Source organism: Manis javanica, chromosome 3 (genome assembly GCF_040802235.1).
Source record: "Manis javanica isolate MJ-LG chromosome 3, MJ_LKY, whole genome shotgun sequence".
In the NCBI taxonomy this organism is placed as follows: Eukaryota; Metazoa; Chordata; class Mammalia; order Pholidota; family Manidae; genus Manis; species Manis javanica.
In genome coordinates, this window is record NC_133158.1 from 118,211,235 (window position 1) to 118,224,466 (window position 13,232).

The following is a 13,232-nucleotide window of genomic DNA, read 5'->3' on the forward strand; positions in this document are numbered from 1 at the left end:
CATGGATTTAATATTATGGATTCTCTAGCAAAGAGATACCTTTTTCCCTTACTATGTGACTATTTTATTTATCATTGAAAAGTTCATAGTGTTCCTAATATTCTCCTAGTAAATGAAGAAAAGGTCAAATAGACACCAGGAGTTTCAGGGCAGGACAGAGAAGTAACACTCTTTCTGGTATCATTTGCAATGAAAGCCCTTATAGCTAAGATAAACCTCAGTTTTTATTCTATTTCTGAACAGGTGCTCAGAGATTCTCTATCCTGCATGATATTCCTGGTTTTGCTGCTCATGTTATTATGCATAAGATAAAATTCAACTGTATATGTTGACCTCATTCATCCCCTTCCCTAACCTGCCTTTCTACTGTACCCAGAGTGGATGGTCAGTAGCCTGATGTGGTTGGAAGTATAGTACTTATAAGAGACAGAGACTGGAACCAGAGAGATCAGTTAGGAGGCTAATGCAATAGTCCTTGAAAGCAATGATGAAGGGCCTAACCTACTACAGCCATAGTGACGGTTGAGTGATGCGACAAGCCTGGAAAACAATTGCAAGGGTCAAACCTAGTCATACCATCAGCCACAGGGCACTACAAAACTTTATTCTCTGATGGAACATGTCAATTGTTATCCTACACAGCAACCAGAAGAAATTGTTCCACAGATTCACCTCCTATTCTCTGATAGAGGCATCAGGAAAGCAAGTGCCAGATTTCCACTGCTCTTCACTTAGCCATAACTACTTACTCTGTCAAGAGCCAGAAGCCTTGAATTATCTCTCCAGAAGTCTTGGCTACGTGGCCTTTCAGGTCATCCACAGCAGTCTCAATGGCCCCTGGCTGAGTGGAAAAAAGAAAATACCTAGTTTAGAGAATACTGAGTCCTCTTTGTGTTTATGATTAGTAAAATCCAGCAGCTCTCCAGAGAGCTGATGGGAAAGATAGTTTCTGTGTTTGCCTGTTTGTTCTAGGCACTGCCTGCCAAGAAGCTTAGTCTTGAACTTTGGTTCCTTACCAAGCTGCTCTCCTTGGGTGGGACAGTAGTGATCCAGATCTGTGTTCCATAATCTTATACTTTCTCACAGAAATGAACACAGCCATTTTAAGAGACCAGTTTTTCCAAACAAACATGCTTTTCAGAAAGTTCAAAGCATTAAATCTACATAACATTTTTAAATCAAACCTTTCCCTTTTCAAAGAGCACACAGCAATTAAACACAAAAGAGACACCTCCTTCCAATATTCTGACTATAACGTTTGCTGATTCTGGGAAGGGAAATGAACTTTTTTATCTCCTTATCTCATTTTCTTCACCCTTCTCCAAATAGGTGTTGCTACTTAGGGGCGTATCTCTAGCTTAAAAATTGATTAACCCCCTTCCTAAGAAATAATTCATAGACCCTCTAGCTCAGTGATTCTTAAACTTCAGTGCACATCAGAATAAAAAACACAGATGTCTGGACACAGTCCCAAGAGTTTCTGATTCAGTAGGTCTGGAGTGGGCCTGAGAATCTGTATTTCTATCAAGTCCCAGATGGTGCTGCTGGTGTAGGATTGTACTAGGAGAAACACAGCTCTCTAGACAGTTATTCTCAACCCTGGCTACATATCAGAATCATGAGGGGAGATACTAAAAATCCTAATGCCCATTCTGTGCACCAAGCTAATTATATCAGATATTCAGGGGATGGGCCCTGCATATAAGTACATCAAGATTTGTTAAAGCATCCCAGATGACTTCAGTGGGGAGCCAGGGTTGAGAACCACCAAGGGCCGGGGCTGACCCAATCTAAGCCATTTCATTTGATAGGTGTGGCAACAGGGGCCAGTGTAAGGAAGTAACCTGTCAGGTTCATTCAGCTAAGTGGCTGAGACAAGAAACCCAGACATTCCATTTCCAGGCTTATAAGGCAGTGCTGGCCTCCCAGCCCTGGACTACTGACACGTAGTTCTCCTAAGTCCTCTATATAATAGGGCTTTAGTACCAAACACCCAGTCTTCTCTAAATATTACCATTCCTCATCCACTCAGCCTGAGACCCTTCTCTAAAAAAAGGAAATGGGGATACCAGCCTGGCTAGGACCCATTCAAATACCTTTCCTCCCAGAGGTGGGTGGTAGTAAGTGAGATTTAGGTTTTTCTTGTTTTCTCAGTCTATGATAAAATATTTTAAAACATTTTGGCCAGAGTCCATTGGTCAGGAAAAATCTTTGAGAATCCATAAGTGAAAAACAGGAAAAGAATGAAGCTCCTTCAGAGGAAGGGGTGGTCAGTGGTGTGAAGCTTTACCCATGTACCTCTCTCCCTTCCTCCAATTCACGGCCCAAGTCATCCAGGAACCGACAGGACAGAACAGATTGAGTGATCAGATCTGCTGGAAATGAATTCCATCATGGAGAGCCAATTAGCTGACTTTCCTTGGCCTCTTCCTTTTCTAGGAGATAAATAAGGAGACAGCACCAAAGCTCTCTGAGCCACTCGGGTGATCAAACCTCCCAGAAATATTTAAGAAAACATGGTTGCAGCCCTTATGCTGAGGGATCCTGATTTTCTCCTTTTAACAAGTTCCCTGTTGAATTGGACAGTCAGTCAGTAGACTGAGTACTGACTCTTGTCATCCCCCACTGCTGGCTTAAGGGTTGTTAGAAAGATGTATGGCACCCCATGCCTGATGAGATGTGTGTGTCATAAAATCAGCAAGTTTTGGGACATTAATCAAATTTACCTCGAGTGCCCACTAACAGGAGAGGCTGTGCCAACATGCCTGGTTTTGGTGATCCCAGAAGGACTGGACGAGCCAGAAGGGAAATTCCCTATGACCCCATGACAATTCTCCTGTCAGCCAGCCTCAGCACCCCCCGTGATTCAGCCTGACTATACCAGACCCACTGGTCAAAGTTTTCTAAAAGATGCTACTTTCTCTGATGACTCCTCATGGCTATTTTTCCTATCTCTCTTCCTGTATTCACATAATTTCTGCCTCAGCAAATATAAGTTGGTAGTGAAACTTATACTTTGCAGAAGAAAAAACTATAAGTGAAATTGGAGAATAATGAAATAATCCTAAAATAAGCATTTTTGTCAAATGCTTTATGCCAGGCACTTTGCCAAAAATATGTGAGGATGAATATAAGAACACAGAGTTTTTCAAAACCTTACTTGTCTTCCATAAGTAAAGCAATTGGTAAAATCTATCAAAATAATGTATCTTTTGATCCACACATTCCACTTCTGGGGTTATTTTATAGGTATTCTTGCAAATGTGCAAAATAACATATGTATAAATTGTTCTTTGAGGTCTTGTTTGTGGACGCCAACAATTTGGAAACATGAATAGCTAGCTATAGGGAACTTGTTAGATGCATTATGGGGCATATCCTTATGAGAGTGTATGATGGATATGTGAAAAAAAATGAGGAAACCTGTATGGAAAGATTTCAAAATACATGTTTAAGGGAAAGAAAAAAGTGTTCATAAGAAAGGCCAAATATGCACCTTTTGTGTAAAAGGGAGGAAAAAGGGTAAATAAAAATATTTGCATTTGCTTGTATATACCTAAAATAACTCTAAAAGGGATCCACAGAAAATATCAACAGTGGGCCTCTAAGAGTGGGGAAAGAACTTGATGGCTGAAACAGTGGTTGGAAGTAATGTTTTATTGTACAACTTTTCAAAAGTTAAACATTCAAAATAAGATGTGCTCTTTATAGAATGGTTTGGAGGTCTCTGGAGTTCTGTCAGTGTGCTCACCATCTATGGGGTTCTTGCCTTCAGTAGAAACATTGGTCATGCCTTGATGGAACAGGTATGCACTGTACCCTGATAGAGTGTTTTACCCTCCTCTACCAAACTCCAGCCACTTAGTGCTGAAAATGAAATAAGGTGTACAAATACTCTGACTTGTGTTCAAACCTCAGTCTTTCTGCTTATTGTGAGACCCATATTAAGTCATCTCGCCCTTGCATACATTAGGTTACTTATTTGGTAGATGGGTAAGATAATATTAACTATAACAGAGCTGTTAGGAAATGCCAAAAACATTTTGGTAACACCAAATACTAAAAGGCTTTATTATCTTTCTGATTGTTAATATTAAATAGAAAGGAAATAGTCATACCAGGACTTGGGGATCAAATGGTTACTGCAGTGGAATAATTAGCGCTGAGACTCTTTGAAGCCTAAAACTAATAAAACAGTATGATGGAATAATATCCCCTCAACATCTGATAAAAGAAAGCTTAGCAAGGCAGTACACATATATTTCTTATTCTAAATTTTAAGAAAAAAATCATTAGGAGGGAATCTTTACTTATAAGTCATGACATAGCACAGTGGGCAGTACCTTTTCTAATAGTCCAACAGTGAATATCTTCAGTCAAAACAAACCTCCTGGAAGAATTTCATAAGCACGTGTATTTGTTGCCTGGCACTTCCTTGAGCTAGACTAGCCTGGAGTCATTTGTCGTACAAACACCACTTGTATCCTCTGCTAACATTTGCCATGCACTGGACTCCTTAACTGGACAGTGACAGGCAGAGCAGTACACGAAGTGATGGTCCTAGGGACTCAGACACAATAAGATCTCTCTCGTGGGTGCCATCAGGCCCAGATAGGGATGGCTTTGTGGCGAACACATAAGGTAAGAAAACCAACTGTAAATTGAATGTTATTTGTAAAGTGCAGGCAAATTCATGTCTTCCTGAACATGAATGAGATCCATCTTATTTCATTAAATGTCTTTCCTCAGAAAGAAACATCAACTTCGTTACAGTCTTCAAGGGATTTCAGTGCAAGGAGGGGAGCTAAGAAATCTTTGCCTCGTGAGACATATAATTTCCAGACAGAAAGCAGCTCACACAGACAATAACAGTACAACTCATATATTTAGTTGTTCACAGTGCAAGACCGAGACACAGGGAACCCTATAGTAAGAGAAGAGAGAAAGGGGGAGAGTATGAAAGCCAAATTAGTGTCATGAAAGCAATGACATCTTGCTACACAATGGGAAGTCCCAAACCTGCTTATTAAAGTCTCGTTGCTCACAATAGAACACAGACTATAAAAAGGCCATGGGGAACCATTAATTAAATATTAAAAGATCAAATAGTTTTAGTCCCATTAGTTTGTATGCAATTTACATTCTCAAGTATAAATTTAGAGATAATTCCCCATCCCTAATCGCTTTCAACTTTCTGATAAGGAATCTGCAAATATAGAGTCCTACAGGGAGTTTAAAAATATCTTTCCCTATAAGTATTAAGTATTGTTCCTTGCATAAGAAGTTGCTTTTGAATATCAGTCTCCACAACTAAAGTGATTATCATAATATACCTCGAGTTATTAGCCTTGAGGGGTACTTTTGTTCAGAAAAGGCACTAGGCCTTTTTTTAGATATGTCAGAGCAGTAATAGCAGGTGAACAAAAACAGGAGGAAAAGGTTATCCAAGCAGACTGATGGCTAGTGGCTCAGATCTTCATTACTATGATCTCTCATTCACTGTCCAAGGTCAGAGGCAGTGGAACAGCAGTGACCAGTGTAGTGAATCCTCTCCCAGGCCCAGCATGGCCCTTAAGTTGCTGCTTGACCTTGGACAAGGCATATCCTCTTTGTATGTTTCAGCAGTTGGGCTAGATATTCTCTATGGCTCCTTCTGGCTCTGAGCAAGAATTTTGTCAAGCTACGTTGGAAGTGCATAGTTTCAGTAAATAATTTTAGGCTGGGCATCTATGAGCAGAAAACAACATCCTAGACGGAGCCATAAAAGAACACAAGAGGTTAAGGAACCAGACTGACTTCTTTTATGGTCTGGTATTCAGAAGTGTGATCTAATGCATGAGGTTATGGTGCTAAAAATGCCTCTTGTTGGTCCTGAATTAATTAATACTTCCAGAGCAGTTACACCTTTGCATAGCCAGCTTGAAATGCATGTAACTGATTCTCCTTTTTATTGGGTATCTATTCCTAGCACCTAAGAACCTGAGTGCCATTGTGCCTCAGCAAGCCAAGGAATGACTTTCCTTTCCAGGTTAAAAGATATGAACAACCTAAACATCCAACAAAAATAAAATAAATTGTAGTACAGATCCATAGTGGGATGTTACAGAGCTTTTAAAAATGGTGTTAGGAAAGTACAGTTACTGACAGAAGAAATATTTGGCACGTAACCTTGTTTTGTACAACAAAATTGTACCTGTAAGAAAAAAAGTAAGAAAGGAGATAAACCAAAATGTACAAAGATTCACATTCAATATGTTTTGCTTAACTTTGAGCAGTGGGATTATGGCAACCTTTATTTTGCTTATCCTAACTTCCCAGTTCTTTTCAATAAATCTGTGAAATGCTGTTAAAATGCTTATATTTAAAAATGAAAATATTTGACCAAGGAATTCCTCCAGTCATACTTACTGCCCTTCTGAATTTGCAATATATATGCTTTAAATTCTTACACTGTAATAAATATTAATTTATTTTTAATTGCCACATGGGCTCATACAACTGAGAATCAGGAACTGGGAAACTTTGGTTCTAACCCAAGCTTTGCCACTTATTAGCGTCTTGGGCAAGTCAGTGCTCATTACCTATTATGAGATTGGGCAAAAACTCTTCTCAGGGCCTTACTTGCCTTTGAAAACAAGAATGTTAACTAGCTTTTTGGTGCTCAAAGTGGTCTATGAACAGACAGCATCGTTATTGTTAGAGAGTTTATATAAATGCAGACTCTAAGGCCTCACCCCAGATACTGAATCAGACCAACATTTTAACAAGATTTCAGATGATTCCTTTTCATGATAGAGACTGAGAATCACTGAACCAGATCATCTATAGATATAATTTCAGCTCTAAGAAGTGATACTCTATGTTGAATCATTCATAGATCTGAATCATTCACAGTCTCAGTCTTATTTAATTACCCCTGGAGAAAATGAACTAGTTTCTTTCACTCTAACTCTCTACTGCTATAGGCCCTATACATCTACATTTATAGCTTATCCTAGGAATCATGGGGAGGTCATGGGCATCTTAATGTCATTCCCTATGAACAATTACAGAAATGTGAATGTCAAATCAGCAACAAAAAAAAGGAAGAAAGCATTTAATACCAATGAGATGACACTTAAAATGTTAATAGATGTGTCATGCACTATATCAGAATGTTTAAAGTTAGCTTATTTAAACCTCCATATAAAACTGGTGTTTATCCACATTTTGCAGATGAGGAAATTATATATACATATATATGGCCCCCACATTTTCTCAACTACTTCCACATCAGCAGATTTGTGGTTTACAAGAGTTCAAACTGGATCATTCCTTTTTATTCAAAAAAAAGTTCATCATTATAAGGTTCAGCTGAGCATTAAAGCATATTCTATACTCACATTCTAAAAAGAACTCTTTATATTCTGTTTTCTTGGTCTGAAAGAGAGTAAATGCTGAGGATCTTGGGAATGTAGCCCCCACAGCTCCTAATGAGTCCTCAGGTCTACTTCAGACTCCCTAGTAAGAGTAGAAGAATTTCCCTCCCACACTCTGGAGAACCTAGGGCTGTTTTTCTACAAACCTGATGGAGAGATCTTCTTCACATGGATTGGAGACAGTCATTAACTGACTTTAAAAGGAGCCATAAATTCAATGATACATTATTATAGGAAGAGCACTGGACTTACAGACGGAAGGTAGAGATTCTAGCTACAACTTTTCCACTAATATGATATGATTTGAACAGGTCCCTTCATTTCTCTAAAACTTCAGTGTTTACTATTAAAACCAAAGTGGTAAGCCCTCCCCTGCCTACCTCATAGTGTTGGTCCAGGGAACTTGGCTTTATGAGCTACATAGAGTCACACAGGTAAAACATTCAAGTAAATAAATAAATGAATCTTCTATGGATACTTCATACTGTGTCAATTTAGCTAAGCTGGAACTACATTTTCTAGAATCCCCTTTCCTGTTTTCAAATTAGGGTTGACCACAAGAGACATCTGTGTAATATTTGAAAGACAGAAGTAAAGCCTCAGTTGTTTTCCTTCCTGAAGATCAGTGCAGGCCCCCAGGTACTGTCACAGCTCATATTCCCAGTTGCTGATGTCCAGCACTACAGCTACTTTTGTTACAGGCAGTCCTCTTCCTTCATATTCTCCTTTTCCTGAGCTGGGTAAGGGTGTGCTCAATGGAGAAAGGCACCAGCTTCTCCTGAAAATGACTCATATCTTCAGGTTTTGACTTGGAGGGAGACAGACCCAGGTTCCAGTTTTAACTCATGAGGTCAGCTTGGTCATCAGGAATTCTAGTTTGTCCATACAGGTTCCAGTTTTTCCTTATTCCCTATTCCCACTTTGCAGCTGCCAATTGGTTATTCTATGGCAACTTCAGGCCCATCACCAGATGCAAAGATAACAGCTTTGCCTAGACTTCTGAGCCAGCCCTCATAATTGCACCAGCTTCCAATGACAAATTCCCTGTTCTGTATCACTCATGGTTGTTCTGTCATCAAACCCTGACTGATGCATCATCAATAGAAAAGATAAGAAAACTTATTTATTTCTTTCACACCTATATCTTACCACTTATCTTTACATATTCGATAAAGTTCACATACTTTGGAAAACAAACCAAATGCTCTACATATGCAAAAACACTCACAGAAACACACAGATAGTGTAGCACCTACCAAATCATTGTGCGCATTTGAATCACTGAACATAGGTGTGTATTAGCTTCCAACACACACCCCACACACATGTACATGGCCTGCACATGTACACACCCCACACACACATTGAGTCACTTTAACTAAAACTTTATCTTAACCAAGGTATATTGTAAAAGACATCAGAGGGGACTCATTAGTTCAAGTTTCGTACAGTCACAAGTCCTTGGCTACCATTTATTTGTGAGATTGAATTTAAAAACTTTTTTTTTCAACAAAGTGATGCTCCATGTATACTTGAAAACAGATGGTCTCTCTGCCACAGGGCACAGTCTCCAGTTTTGCCCACAACTGACTGTAGCCCATGAGCTAACCACTACTGTGCTAACAAGATTGCTAAAGGATTGGAAAGGAAGATCTTAAGTGGGAAGGAGAGTTCAAGAGAAAGAAAGGTACTCAAAACTCAAGAACCTCTCTCCACTTGATCCAAATGTTGGCAGTTTAAAATATAATTTTTGACATGTGGATATATAAACGCCATCCTCCTTATCCACCTATCCATTGACTCCCCAGATTCAATGCACTGGTCGAGCAGCTCAGCTCCATTCTGCAACTGCAGGTTTGGGGTGTAAAGTGCAAGCTTGCACCTGTGCTACCAGCATGCTGACGTAGACTCCTGAGGTTCACCCCATTCTCAGCAGGCCTTTTCACTTCACCTCCCATGTCCTTAGCAAACATATAACTAACACCTGCTCTGGGCTCACAGCTTTATGGCCTAGCTGCTCAGGTTCTCTTTCCATGCAGCAGGAATCTGTGAGGTGGTCTTCAGCATGAACACAGCAACAGGGAGCCAGAGGTCCATGGAGGCTGGAGGACCTGCATCTCCTCAAAACTACCTGGTGGGCAAACATAGACCACAGACTCTTAACTTCTCTGAAATTCAGATCCTTCACCTATAAAATGGGGATAAGGAACCCTACTTCATGGTTATTATGACTGTTACATGAGAATTTAAAAACTTGATGAAACATGGTAAATAGAAGGATATTAGGACTTTTTTAAAAAAGAAGTCTCACATAGCACTTAAAAGCACCAACAACTTTACCCGGGTAACAAAGTACTTCCGTGAGATATACGGCTGGTGGTAAGGGTTGGGGTAGAGCGTTGACTCAGTCACACTTGGCTGCCTTGACATCTGCGTGGGTGCTGGGTCCTCGCTTGGGTGCCTCTCCTCTGTGGACAGCTGATCCGTCTCAGAGGACTGGTCATCTTCCTCTTGCTTCAGAGACACAAGCTGGAATCCTTCGGAACTCCCAATCATTGACATTTCTTCAGCCTAAAATCAAGGGAAGAAACAATCTTCTCATTTGGAAAGAAAAAAGAACTTCCTGTGTCCTGGCTGTGGCAAAACAAGCTACAGCGAGCCAATGATGCTCCTGAAGCTAACAAATCCACCCCAGGGTAACTAAATAAGGTGTTAATGAGGCTGCTCAACTGTAGGGCCATTTCCAGGAGAGAAGCCGAGACCCCAGGACTGAGAAAAGGAGGCTGCAAGAAGTTGCATTTTCTCATCTTTAATCTAAGGGGACATCAAGCTGAATAAGGGATCCTAGTATGAAATGATTACCAGACAATTTTTCTTCAAGATTTCATAGGATTTTTGCTTAAAAACACACCAGCCTGCTAGCTTATTTATGAGTTAAAGACAATGAGAATGCACCTGGCTATGTGCTCCTTGGGTGGTAGTCATAGGGCACAAGAGCACTTAGAACTGAGCACATTTTGTAACTGAAAAATTGGAATTCTAAAAATTTATCCTGAGGAATTAACTTAGAAAAAAATGCCCCAAGGCATCAATATAGAAGGTTGTTCATCACAACATTATGTCTAATAGCACAACATTGAACACTATAAATATGCAACTTTACATCTAATAGCAAAATATTGTGTACAATAGCATAAATGTGAGACACACAACATTGTGTCTAATAACAAATATGGTGAAACTAAGGATCCAAGTAGGGAGTTGATGTAATACATCATTCCATACAGTGAAATGCAATGTTGTTTAAAATGTCATTACAAATGGGAATGTAAATTTTTATCATGAAAAGATGTACGAAATATATTGTTCATGGAAAATGTAAGCTATAAAATGTGAATAATGTTATTCAAATTTGCTAAAATAATTCAAAATGTAAAAAGAAAGAAGGAAGGGAGGAAGGAAGGAAGGAAGGAAGGAAGGAGGGAGGGAGGGAGGGAGGAAGGGAGGGAGCGAGGAAGGGTGGACTTGCATATGTATAGTATGACAGAGGTTTGAAAAAGTCTGAAAAGAAGTAAAATGTTAACAATGGTTATCTCTAGATGATAGGGATACTGGTGATTTTTATTTTCTGTTTTCATAAGTCTTGATGCTTACAGTTATATATGACAAATAAAAATAAATTGATTCTATTCTGTGACTACAAAGGTACATATAAATATATACAAATTTTGTACATAAAGTATAAAACAAAACAAAATAAAATTGAAAACGCATGCTAGCCTCGTGAAAAGCACCCCTAAATCAAGTTGCCATTCTCAAGCTCAGGCCAGATAGTCACCGACCCCACAGTTACTTGCAAGGAGGGTTTCATGCCCAGCTTCCCCTTGTGCCTGAAATGCCCTGTGTGCCTCTTATTCTCAGGGCTTCCTCAGTGGTTTTAGTCAGACAAATACAATTTCCTTGGTCCTTGTGAAAGCCCAGAAAGCAAGACACAGCCCCCAGCAAGTGTTCATTCTTGGAACTGGAATTAATTAGAGTATTCAAAAGAGGTAAAAAGAGAATGACCGTATAATTTGTTGTCTAAAGCTGGACATTTTTAAACACAAAAAGGGTGCTATTAACAATTATACCAGGGTGATAGGAGTAAACTGGGATTATCTCAGGCAAACATGAGCATATCCAGTCACTCTGAGGGGTTTGAATGTAGGAGAAATAATGGAGGCTTAGGGGAGCAGCAAATGAAAAGCTGCCACAGATCACGTCACAGATCATCCCAACTGATCCTCCCAGAAACACTACAAGGATGATCGTGTCTCCATCTCTGGGGGTCAGAGCTGATGGGACCCACCCAGGGTACACTTGGAGAGTTGTGGCAGCATCTGTTCTCCCACCAGGGACTCCTGACCTTGCAAGTCCAGCACGCCCACCGTGACACATGCAGTCTTATAAGGGGAAGGCTGCCCAGAGCTTTCAGGTAATTTTTTTAAAGGTAGGTGTACAAAAGGCAGAGGTTGGCCTGTGAGAAATACAAGCGCACATGGAGAAGCAGGAGTGTGTGTGTGTGTGTGCGCGCGCATGCATGCGCACACGCACTTTGGCCTCCGGAGCTACACACTCTATTTATGGAGGTCTGCCACCTCTGTCACAGTGGGTGCTGGAAGGAAATGCATTTCTAGAGTTCCCTGCGACCTGTGAAGGAAAGTTTGTGCCTTTGGGGAAGGAAAGCCTGCTTCTGTATTTGCCACACTCTGTGAACACACGCCCACCAACAGACATCTGCAAATGGCTCCGGTGCCTGGAAAACAGAGGGAGGATTTAATTAGCACCACTTCCTCTCCCTCAGGCGGTCTTCTCTGGAAACACTTGGGGAAGGGAGTGAGAGTGCTTTGAGACTGAGCTGTTTGAGATCCAGGAAAGAAGGAAACTTGCAGTTCCAGCTAGATTTTTATAGCCACGAACTGTAGGAAAGTTGAGCCCAGCCACCTTCATGCCAGCTCAATCCCAGCTGTGTTCCAGCCATGAGGACATCTTCGCAAAGACAGTGAATGTAACTCCGTTATCAATCTCCCCAATATGCCAGGAGCGCCAGGTACCTATGCAGCCCACTCACTCCATCCTTCACCACCCTCTGACCAGAAGATGTTTATTACCCATGCAATAAAATGTGCTCTTCTATCCCTGCAGAAATAAACTATATACATTGAAATACTAAAAACATATTAATACCATAACAAACCCAGTGGAATTCAAATGTGTCCATTGCTTTACATGGGTAAATTAAGCCTTGCACCAGATCCATCCAGAGCCACTTGGAATTGAAAAGGATCACCATTTCCTAAGGTTCCCAAGGCGTCCGTACTTTTTGACCAATCTCATTCCAGGGAATTCATGTTATGAAAAATTATCCTACAGAAGGAAAAGACTACAGTATTAATTGCTTATTCTGGGTGGTAATGAAAAATTGTAAAACAACTAAATGCCTAATGTGCAAGGAATCACAAAGTCTAGCCAATTGATACCGTACAGACATTTAGAATAACATGTACAAGCACTACAGCAGCATGGGAGTAAAGAGTGGACCTTCTTATGTGAAGAGTTAAAAAAAGCAAAAACAAAAGAATTTTGCTGGTAATGATGATTTGAGTAATTTTGACACTGGTGAGACCAGAAGAGAAATATTTAGATTAATGGAGGTTGTTGGATTTTAAGTTATTTTTTTGCTTTAAAAAAAAGTTAAGTCTGTTAGTGTTGCTTTTGTAACAAAATATGAAATGTATAACTATATATATATATATACACATTAATTCTCAAACT

General features: G+C 40.0%; 1 protein-coding gene across 2 annotated transcripts in view; it reads right to left on the reverse strand.

Annotated features, from left to right (window-relative positions):
- The window catches only part of TPRG1 (tumor protein p63 regulated 1), a 230,714-nt gene that overhangs the window by 197,440 nt on the left and 20,042 nt on the right, over positions 1-13,232 (reverse strand). For both annotated transcript variants that reach the window (XM_073231920.1, XM_017652467.3), the window contains exons 2-3: positions 9,759-9,989; positions 750-841 (exon numbers count right to left, since the gene is read on the reverse strand). In XM_073231920.1, coding sequence (XP_073088021.1) covers positions 750-841; positions 9,759-9,980 — 314 coding nt within the window. In that variant the 5' untranslated portion in view covers positions 9,981-9,989. The remainder of the gene's footprint in view (positions 1-749; positions 842-9,758; positions 9,990-13,232) is intronic.